The following is a 10843-nucleotide window of genomic DNA, read 5'->3' on the forward strand; positions in this document are numbered from 1 at the left end:
ATTTAAACAAACAAACAAAAAAAAAAAAAAAAAAAAAAAAAAAAAAAAGGGTAAAACGCCCAGGAATCCACCACGTAGGTGCATTTCTGACACTACAGTGAGTTCGCTCCGGAGGTCCCTCCGCGTCTGCACGCGCCCCAAGGCTTCCCCATCCCAGATAAACAGGGCGATGAAGGTGGGTGGGGGGCAACAAAAACCCTCACAGCTCTTGGCTCCAGTCCCCACCTCCCATTCCCTCCACTCCTAGCTCTGCCTCCAAATCTTTCACCACCTTCCTGGATAATCCTACAGAAGCAGGGAAATCGGGAAACTTCTTGGATGCTAACACTTTCTTGGGAAGTTCGCGTAAAGTTTACTTTGAACGCGAAAGGGTTGGTGACGATGATTTTTGGCCTTTCGGAGTCGCCGTCCAGGCGCGGTGAGCACGGACCCGCTGTGTCCCTCGGCGGCCGCCGTGGTTCCGTTACGTGGCAGCTGCCGGCGCCCGCCAATCCACGGCGCCCGCATCAGCCCCCGCGGGTGGCGCAGCCGGAAGGGGCGGAGCCGAGGCGGCGGCGGCTGTGGAGGCAGCAGTGGCGGCGGCGGCGGCTCTGGAGGCCGCGGTCCGGGTCCTGGCTTCGGCCCCAGTGCCACCATGGTGACGGTCGCTGAGCTCCTGGTGCTCCTGGCCGCTCTCCTGGCCACGGCCTCGGGCTACTTCGTCAGCATCGACGCGCATGCCGAGGAGTGCTTCTTCGAGCGGGTCACCTCGGGCACCAAGATGGGCCTCATCTTCGAGGTGGCGGAGGGCGGCTTCCTGGACATCGACGTGGAGGTGCGGGCGCGCTGCCCGCGGCCCGGCCGGGCGCCGGCGCCGCTCGGGGGTTGGTGGCGCGCGGGGCCCGCCTGGGCGCGGGCTGGGCCGTCGGGGCGCGTCCTGGGAGGCCCGCCGCCCGCCCCCGCGCCCGCGACCCCAACGGCCCCTCCGGACCCGCCCGCATTCCGGGCGCCCTTCGGGGCCCCGCGCCGTTCCCGGCGGCCTCGCGGTCTCCGCTGAACGACGGTTCCCGGCGGGGCCTCTGCCCAGCTTCGTGGCCCCGGCGCGCTCCGGGCGCTGCACGGAGCAGGGTCTCCGGCCGGCACCTGCCGTGCTCCGTCTCGCCGGGTCCCAGGGAGCGCGGCGTGCAAACTGCTGCAAAAGTAGATCGAAGCTGTTGGGGACAGTTCGGCACAAGTCGCCTTTACTTATGTGTTTATTTAAGGAACGGCCGCAGGGCCTTCCCCACTTTTGTGCCAGCCTCCAGGTGCTTTCCTTCGCCCGCCGTGCCAGGGAGAGGTGCGGAGGGGTTATGCAGTTTAGGAGTAAGGGTTGCACTGAAGTATTTAGGAAGCAAAATTATTTGGAGAAACCAGCCGTTCCTGGATCCCCATCCATATCTTTTTTAACCCACCCCCCCCAAAAAAAAAAAAAAAAAAAAAAGAAAGAAAAGAAAAGATTTGCTGCTGATTTTTCTTTTCAGGAAACCAAGTGTAAGTGATATCTTAGTTCACTTGCCAGCAAACTAACTGGGATTAATGATTTTCCATGGAACCGTCGAGCTGAGCACGAGCTACACAGTACGAGTAAAAGCCAATAGTAGGGAGAGGCAGTTCAAATTAGCTAAGATTTAGAGAGCAGTCATTCAGGCTCCTGTTTCATAGGTGAAAGGGGCTTTCCACGATTTAACCACCGATATGTAGCAGCCTGAGATGAGAATTTGGGTCTTTTAATTTCTGCATGCGTCTTTTTCCTGGAGCCTTCATAGGCATACCAGATAAAGCACATTCCTTTGTTTTTTGTTAGTAGACATGAAAACCTTGAAATGCGACTTTGTAAAAATTACTCATTGTAGCTGGGTGTAGGTGGCACAGGCCCTTAAGCCCAGCTACTGGGGAGGCTGAGGCAGGAGGATTGCAAGTTCCAGGCCAGCCTGGCAACTCAGCCAGACCATGACTGAAAATAAAAAGCTGCAGAGAGGTACTTCAGTTTTAAAGTAATTACCTACCACATCTGAGGTCCTGGGTTCAGTCCCTAGTACTGCAAAGAAAATCATTCTAAAGAGATTTCTTTTTCTCTTGGATTTCGACATCAACCACACAGATGACATATTTGTTGATGGCGTTAGGCCAGTTTGAGACCATATGTGAGGTGTGGTTTCTGTTTCTAAGAGATGCAAGTTTTGATTGGACAGTGACGTGTAGTCAGAGCTAAAAGAGAGCAGTGTAGTCTACCATTACTTCATTAAGTGGGAGAATTAGAACTCAGAGTGGTTACTGGAACTTAAGTGGAATTAAGTGAAAGTTATGTCTTAGTGAATTTCCTAGCTGATAGACACTTCTTACAAAGTTCATGATTTTAAATCTTTTGTGACATCTTATGTATTTCTCTTCTGCCTCCAGATTACAGGACCTGACAATAAAGGAATTTATAAAGGAGACCGAGAATCCAGTGGGAAGTACACATTTGCTGCTCACATGGATGGAACATATAAGTTTTGTTTTAGTAATAGGATGTCTACCATGACTCCCAAGATAGTGATGTTCACCATCGATATTGGGGAGGCTCCAAAAGGACAAGACATGGAAACAGAAGGTGAGATGGATAGTTGGAAGATGGCATCACAGTCTGAGAGCTAATTTTAATTCTATATATTTTTATCCATCTAAAGAGAGTACTTATATTTTAGATTTTTTATTCCAGGTTCATTAATTTTGTTAAAACCAAAAACCTTATGTGAAATGTGCTTTATCTCTGCAGGTCCCCTAATTAACATAGTTTCTTGAAGTTATATGTATTTTTTCATTTTTGATGGTTGTCCCTCTGGCAGCTTTTCTAAGTCATTTGTGTTCTTGTGATTATCTTAAGTCACGTGTATTTTATATTGTTCTGTTAATTTGTTAATCCTGGTATGTATACCTTCGTTTGCACATTTGTAGACTAGTTTAGCTAAACTTTTTGTTACCTTTTCTGTTCATATTTTATACTTTTCTTTAGGTGGTGGAGATACCTGGGATGGTATGTGGATTGTTTTTTGATAGCATCCTGTCTTTTTGCATCTTTTCGTTTGCTAATGTCTAATTTATGATTTCTTTTTCTCTAACCTCAGTTTGTGGCATGAGAGTGGTTTTTCTCTTTAAAAAAGTACAACTAATTAGGTTATCTTTTATTTTTTATTTGGTTAACAGGAGATATAGGCTAGGTTATTTTAAACTAAGAACACTAAGAACATAGCAGTTGATTGACATTTTGGTAGGAACATCTTTGTTTCTTTAAAATGAATACTCAAAGATTCAACTGTAACTAGACAAGAAAAAGTCTTGATTAAACGTAGCTCATTGTAAGTGGCACTTTTGACTTCATAGAAAGCATTTATATGCTTGTTTACTATAGAAGTTTCTAACTTGAAGCTTGGTTGGATATGAAATGCAGTTTGAACCATGTATAGCTAAGATGAAAAATTCTTTGGTCATATGTTCAGTTAGGTTGTCCATTGCTCAGCTGACCAGCAGTGAACCCTGATTAGTTCTTAAGGATGAATTGTTTACCAGGAGCCAGCACATTTAAAAAAATTTTGTCGCCACAGTACATGCTAGGTTTTTGGAAACCAGGAGTTTAACATGTTCCATAGTATTAGCATGGTAATTTATGTCCCAGATATCGAACAGTTAGTAGAATACTAACATCATAAAGAAGGTGAAGAGTTTTGTTAGGATTTGAAGTCTGCAGAATCTAGAGAATTGTACCAAATAGTTCCTGTGTTCATTTTTCAGGATCATTTACAAAGTTGAGTTGGCTAATTCTTTTTATTTCCTTATTTTGTTTTGTTTTGGCACTGAGGATTGAACCCAGAGGTGCTTAACCACTGAGCTACATTTCTAACCCTTTTTATTTTTTATTTTGAGATAGTGTCCTGCTCAATTGTTTAGGGCCTCACTAAATTGTTGAGACTGACCTGGAACTTGCGATCCTGCCTTAGCTTCCCAAGTTGCTGGAATTGTGGGCCACTGTGCCCAGCAGGCTTAGCTAATTCTTAAAGAGAATTAGGAGTTTTTGAAAGGCTTTGTGTTTGTTTTTCTGAAAATTGATCCTATTTATGTGGTTAGAAAATATTGACTGATGAACGTAGATAGTGAAGTTATTAAGTAATCCTTTAACACAGTATCTGAAATTTTGCTTTTGCCTGTCCATGAATGGCAGCTGTCAATTGAGCTTTCCTCTAAAGCAGTGGTTCTTGAGTGGGGATGGTCTTTATCCCAGAGGGACATTGGCAATATCTGGAGATGTTTTTGATTCTGAAGACAAGATCTAGGTGGGTGGATGTCATGGGCATAAGGGCTGGAGACTGGATGCTGCTAAATATCCCTCCAGTGCATCTACCAGCTCCGTACAGTAAACATGGGACACTTGGTATAAATGTCAACAGTGCCACTCCTGAGAAACCCTGCTCTAGAGGTTCCACAGAGTGCATGGGGGCTTCTACAGTGAAGCTGGTGAGGGGGTTATTTGAGATTCCAGTTGAACTGCCTTAAATGGTGGGGGGCCTGTGACTTCTCTTAAACTTAGGATGATCCATGGTAAACTGGAATTCCAGATGAGGCCCAGTTTTGGGCAAGAATGAAGAGATTGACGCCTTCCTGTTGGGAGTTTTTCCTTGTGCTATTTCTTTCCTGCCTGTTTTTTCCTTGTCATAATATAGCACTACCCAGAAGCAAAATGTTTTAAAAAATATTTTTAGTTATCAATGGACCTTTATTTTATTTATTTACATTCAGTTGTAAGGATAAAACACAAAACTCGCCTCACACATGCCAGGCGAGTGCTATACCATTGAGCCATAACCCCAGCCCTCCCAGGAACATATTTATTTATATATATATATATATGAGAGAGAGAGAGAGTGTATGTGTTGTAGATGGACACAATACCTTTATTTTGTCTATTTTTTTTTTTTTTTTTTTGGCGGTACTGGGGATCGAACCCAGGGCCTCGTGCTTGCAAGGTAAGCACTCTACCGACTGAACTATCTCCCCAGCCCTTAGGTTTTTTTTTTTTTTTTTAATGTGGTGCTGGGGATCCAACCCAGTGCCTTACACATGCTAGCCAAGTGCTCTATCACTGAGCCACAACCCCAGCCCCCAGAAGCATATTTTTAAGAAACAGTATCTTGTGTTCATTTTTGGTTAAAGAGGATACTTTGTTGCAGACCTGTGCAGCTGAGAGACTTGCTTTACTTACCAGTGCTTGCTGTTATCCATTGTAGTAACATAATTACCTTGTCACAGAAGAGTGTTTGAATTGTTTTGGAGTTTCCTGTGTGTCTTCACAGTTTTTTCCCTGCCCATTTACATAGAGTTTAAAAGTCTGTTTGTGTACTGCTCCTAAATTAACAGTTATGTGATTCTTTTATATATTTTTTAGTTGTCATGGGTCTTTATTTTTATTTACTTAAATGTGGTACTGAGAATCAAACTGCCTCATACATGCTAGGCAAGCACTCTACTACTGAGCTACAAACCCAGCCCATGTGAATCTTTTTTTTTATACCAGGGATTGAACCCAGGAGCACTTAACTATTGAGCCACATCCCCAGCCCTTCTTATTTTTTATTTTGAGATAGGGTCTCACCGAGTTGCTTAGGACTTTGCTAAATTGCAGAGGCTGGCCTGGACCTTGCAATGCTCCTGCCTCAGCGTCCCAAGTCTCTGGGATTATAGGCATGTGCCACTATGCCTGGCAAGTTATGTGGTTCTTAAGAGTAGATTTCAATTATATTTTATTTATTTATTTTTTTTAAGTACCTTGCACTTTTTCCTGTTGTCCTTGTTAAAAAAATATTTTTAGTTGTAGATGTACACAATACCTTTATTTAATTTATTTATTTTTATGCAGTGCTGATGATCAAACCCAGTGCCTCACACATTTTAGGCAAACACTCTTCCACTGAAGTACAATCCAAGCCCCATATTTTATTATTATTTATAGGACTTAATTTATATAGGATCTATTTTTGGTGGCAATGGGGGTTTGAATCTAGGGTTTCTAACACACTAGTCAAAGTAAGTGCTCTATCACTGAATTACATCTTCTTCAACCCATTACTGATTTGCTTAGGTTGCCCTTGAACTTAGGATCTTCCTGTCTTAGCCTTTCCAGGAACTGGGATTATAGGCCTTTGCCACTGCACCTGGCAGGATTTAATATAGAAATATATATAATATATATATGTGTGTGTGTGTGTGTATATATAAACATACATATATATATAAAGAGAGAGAGAGAGCTTTGTATATTTTCTTTCTCAATCTTTTATTTCTCTTGTTAGCATAGTAAACTTCAGTTAACAGTAGCATTTTACTAGAAGAATTTTCTTAGGACTGTATTACTTTAGTAAGCATTATATGGTGTGTTTCTTACTCTGAAAGAGGTTTCTCTACTGAGAATGTGCTGATAATTAATTGTCATCAGTGGTTTAAACTGATGTCTGAGCCATTTCTGAAAGTTGGCTTCTCTTTTATACCTTGAGGAATATTTTATCATGTAAAATGTATTTATCAAAAGAGATTGACGATGTATGCTCACCTGTTTTCAAATCCTTCTATAGCTCACCAGAACAAGCTAGAAGAAATGATTAATGAATTGGCAGTGGCGATGACAGCTGTAAAGCACGAGCAGGAGTACATGGAGGTCCGGGAGAGGATACACAGAGCCAGTGAGTGACCGGTTTAACTTTGTGGCAGTATCTCATGTTGAAGGGCAACACCCTGCAGCCTGCAAACGTAATGTGCCAAAAAACTTTGACTTTCAGAAAAGCACCTACACACACAGATGTATTTTGAGTATACATGTTTATAGAACTTTGTTCTAAAGTAGATTATTATTATCAGGACATTTGTTCTATATCACAAATCTATTAAGATTGAGAATAAGGGCTGGAGCTGTAGCTCAGTGTCACAGTGCTTGCCTGGCACATGTGAAGCATTGGGTTCGATCCTTACACAGATAAACAAGTTGTCCATCTACAACTACCAAAAAAAAAAAAAAGAAAGAGAGAGAGATTGAGTATAAACTTTAAAGAGCTTTTAAATTTTAAGAAAACTTTAAAATCCTAAAATAAGCTAAGGAATAAGCAGAGCAGCAGAGAAAACCATTGTAAATGGATATTACTTTGGTTTTTAGTCATGTACCTGAAACTTATGCCAGACACTAAAATTTAACATATTTGTTCCCTAAAGTGGAAAAAGACTTAACTCTAGTGGGAATAGAAAACACCCTGGGCTTCTGCGGTGGCTCTGTGGTAGAATGCCTGCCGAGCATGTGTGTGGCACGAGGTTTGATCCTCAGTACCACATAAAAATAAAGGTATTTTGTCCATCTACAACTAAAAAATAAAAATAAATTAAAAAAGAGAAAACACTAAACATAATATAAGCAAGTACCCAGTAAAAGATCAGTTTGGGATCACTATTTTGTAAATTAGAAACTTGGAATATATTTATCTGTGGAAAAAGTGATGATTAGAGTTCATTTTAGGTTGCAAAAGTTTGGTTGGTACAGATAGAGCATTAAATATTATGCTTTTGCATTTAAAATTAACACAGACCAGATACCATATTTCAGACCAAGTACACACCTGTTGTTGTGTCTTTTATTGTCCAAGTAACTCCTGGGGATAGATCTCAATGGGAGCAAGCTCTTGTTTGTATGTGCACAGGAATTGAAATTGACATCTTCTAAGGTTGGAATAGGGAGAGGAGCGGTTTGTCTACACCCTCTCCTATCTCCTCACCCTCTGGGATGGCCAGGGACCCATTTGTTGGTTAACTTGCTCCCAGGTTGGAGCCAGCCCATTCTGGGATGAGAAGGGCACTGAAGAAAATCTTCAGTGATAGCTCAGTGGAGGAGCACTTGCCTCGAATGTGTGAGGCATTGGGTTTGATCCTCAGTATCACATAAAAAGTAAATAAATAATAAAGATTTCACTCTCTTCTCCAAAATACTTTAAAAATAAAAATGCTTTTTTTTTTCTATAAGTGAAATAAGACATAACTATTTCTTTGCACTTTCATAAATAAGAGACCATATGGCAGGTGGCAGGTAACATTTCTTAGATTTGATATTCTATATTTAGGGGAGAAAAGAGTTAACGCATCTTCAGTTAAAGAACTGAAATCACTCAAAAGTTTACCACTTAAGATAATCACTGCCAACATTTAAGTGTTTTCTTTCACCTTTGTGATTTATTTCTAGAAGTAGGAATTTTGACATAAGTGAGTAAAGCTGTATATCTGCAACTTTATATTCCCACTTCTCAGGCACTTTAAGAAACAGCATGGTGGCTATGCCTATAATTCCGGTGACTCAGGAGATTGAGACAGGAGGATTGCAAGTTCAAGACCAGCCTCAGCAACTTAGTGAGGCCCTGACTCAAAAATAAAAAAATGAAAAGGGCTGGCATTGTAGCTTCGTGGTAAAGCACCCCTGGGTTCATTTCCCTCTCCAAAAAAAACAAAATGAAACACATTTTTCTGTCTCTCTGAAACAATAATAGTTGCTTAATATTTTAAAGAATTTATTCAACCATTCCCCTTTCAGATATGATCCTAAAATGGTATTCATTCACAATTATGATAGAAATTGTTTGCTAGATTTTCAGCAAAAGTAAATTTCATGTCATGGAATTAACTCTAAAATTTCAGTGATTTTGGTGGTTTTTAGATGGTTTTGATGGTTTTGAGATGGTTTTGATGGTTTTTAGTTTATATTCTTAATTATGCATCTGTTCTTACTCTTACAAATTGCCAACTTTTGAGGGAATTGTAACTTATCCTTTTGGAAAAATGTTAATTGCTTTTCATTTCTTTTTGAGTGATGGTCCAATAGCTGTTATAAATCTAGTTGATTTAAAAAGTTTTTTTTTTTTTTTTTTTTTTTGTTGCAGATGGACAGAATACTTTTATTTATTTATGTGGTGCTGAGGCTTGAACCCAGTACCGCACATATGCCAGGCAGGTGCTGTACCACTGAGCCACAACCCTAGCCTCTCAGTGAATCTTTAAAGTTCTTTTTAAAGCTAATAATCTGCCTCTGAGAATGTTGAGTTACTTGGGGACAAAACACAAAAGTATTTAGAGTACTGTGAATGGTGTGCAGATGTTACATTCACTTAAAGACTAGGAGATAATTTATGATGCCTATGCCTTTCTGCAGAGTTGTTAAATTTTGTTTGTTTGTCCTCAACAGTCAATGACAACACAAACAGCAGAGTGGTCCTTTGGTCCTTCTTTGAAGCTCTTGTTCTAGTTGCCATGACATTGGGACAGATCTACTACCTGAAGAGATTTTTTGAAGTCCGGAGGGTTGTTTAAAAGGCCTTTTCCTGATGATCCCAAACTCATAATTCACTTGTTTACCAAACATCTTGGTCATAATAATGTCATTAGTTTCTACATTTTTATTTTCTGAACTGTACATTCATAGCTTATGTTTCTTTGTGATTAATAGATTTTGGGGGGAAAAACCTTAGGAAAGTTGTAGTGAAAATTTGACATTTGATTGGCAGAAAATTTCTTATTTGAATGTTGCCTCTATTATACAGGTCCTTCCAGAACTCAAACACTGTAAATGAAATACAGGAGTATAGTCTTTATTATGTCTTATTTCCCTTTTGTAATAAATGTGGTTTGTTCAGGAAATCAGCACAGAGCCTGATAGTACCTTACTAAAATGGCTGATTCTTTGGACTCCCTCATCCTGTGGTTCAGGTCATTAAAGATTCATTTTGTTGAGTCATCGAGTGAAGCAACAGTCTGAATCTTGACATTTTCTGCCAAGCCTATGGCAGTGCTGGCTGATTGGGGAGTGTGCTGTCAGGCTGGTTGTGTTTTTACTTGGTTTTTTTTTTTTTTTTTTTTTTCTTTTACACGCAAGACTTGCCCCAAATTTTTGCATTTGACTTTAGGACCCAATCACCTCCACTTAAATTGATGACACAAGCAGCTGATAACCTTTTTTGTTTGTTTCTGCCTAACCTCATAAGTCGTCTCTGAAAAGCCGATTCTCTGGGTGTTTGAGCAAATGCTAGCTTTTCTTTCTGCGCTGGCACATCCCTATTTCACGCTTGGCACATGGGAAGTATTCATACGCATAATTGGAAAAAATCTGGATTTCTGATGCCAAAGGGTTAAAGCCTCTTGGGTTTCATTGAAGTGATATGCAGCCACTATTTTATTTTTGAGCAGTGGCCTTTTGGGCCACTTTTTAAGACACTGAATATCAGTGTCAGCACTAGGGTTTTTGTTTTTGTTTCTCCTGGGTCTTTCTCTTTTGGTACATGTGAATTTCGTTTTATATAAAATGAAAAGACTTTCTCTTGATCTCTGATGATGGGTTTAAAATTAAAGGAGCATCTGGTTTTGGTGTGGAAATGATCCAGGATTATGTTGTGACCGATGTATATTAGTTACTTGTACATTTTTTTTTTTTTTTTGAATCTTTGCAAGGGGAAAACGACAAGTAACAAGTTTTATATACTTAATTTAAATTTGTTACAGGTTTTCATGTTCAGGACAAACAATTTTTCAACCTTGGGTGAAAATACTTGCAACAGTTAATTGTTAAGGTGACTGTGTTTCACCTTAGGACAACTGTTGCTTACCAATTCTTTTTGTGTGTGTGTGAAAACACTTCAAAATTGAATTAAAAGATGTAAATTTAAAATTGGTTGTGTATCTAATATATGCCCCAGGTTCAGTAAATAAACAATTCTTTTTAAAAACAGTCAGTATTCTGAGTTTTATATGTTAATGATTTTTAATTGCCGTTTTT

The 10843-nt window shown here is 40.3% G+C and overlaps 1 protein-coding gene across 2 annotated transcripts; it reads left to right on the forward strand.

Annotated features, from left to right (window-relative positions):
- Positions 1–524: 524 nt before the first annotated feature.
- Positions 525–10795, forward strand: Tmed2 (transmembrane p24 trafficking protein 2). Of its 2 annotated transcripts, XM_047560281.1 has the most exons (5): positions 525–814; positions 2419–2611; positions 3014–3034; positions 6621–6728; positions 9260–10795. In XM_047560281.1, exons 1-5 carry the CDS (start codon positions 635–637, stop codon positions 9382–9384), a joined length of 627 nt encoding a protein of 208 aa, XP_047416237.1. In that variant the 5' UTR covers positions 525–634; the 3' UTR covers positions 9385–10795. The 2 variants fall into 2 exon arrangements, with proteins under 2 accessions (XP_047416237.1, XP_047416238.1); XM_047560282.1 differs by lacking the exon at positions 3014–3034 and having other exon boundaries at positions 526–814.
- The last annotated feature ends 48 nt before the right edge of the window (positions 10796–10843 follow it).

This window comes from Sciurus carolinensis, chromosome 8 (assembly GCF_902686445.1).
Source record: "Sciurus carolinensis chromosome 8, mSciCar1.2, whole genome shotgun sequence".
NCBI classification, from domain to species: domain Eukaryota; kingdom Metazoa; phylum Chordata; class Mammalia; order Rodentia; family Sciuridae; genus Sciurus; species Sciurus carolinensis.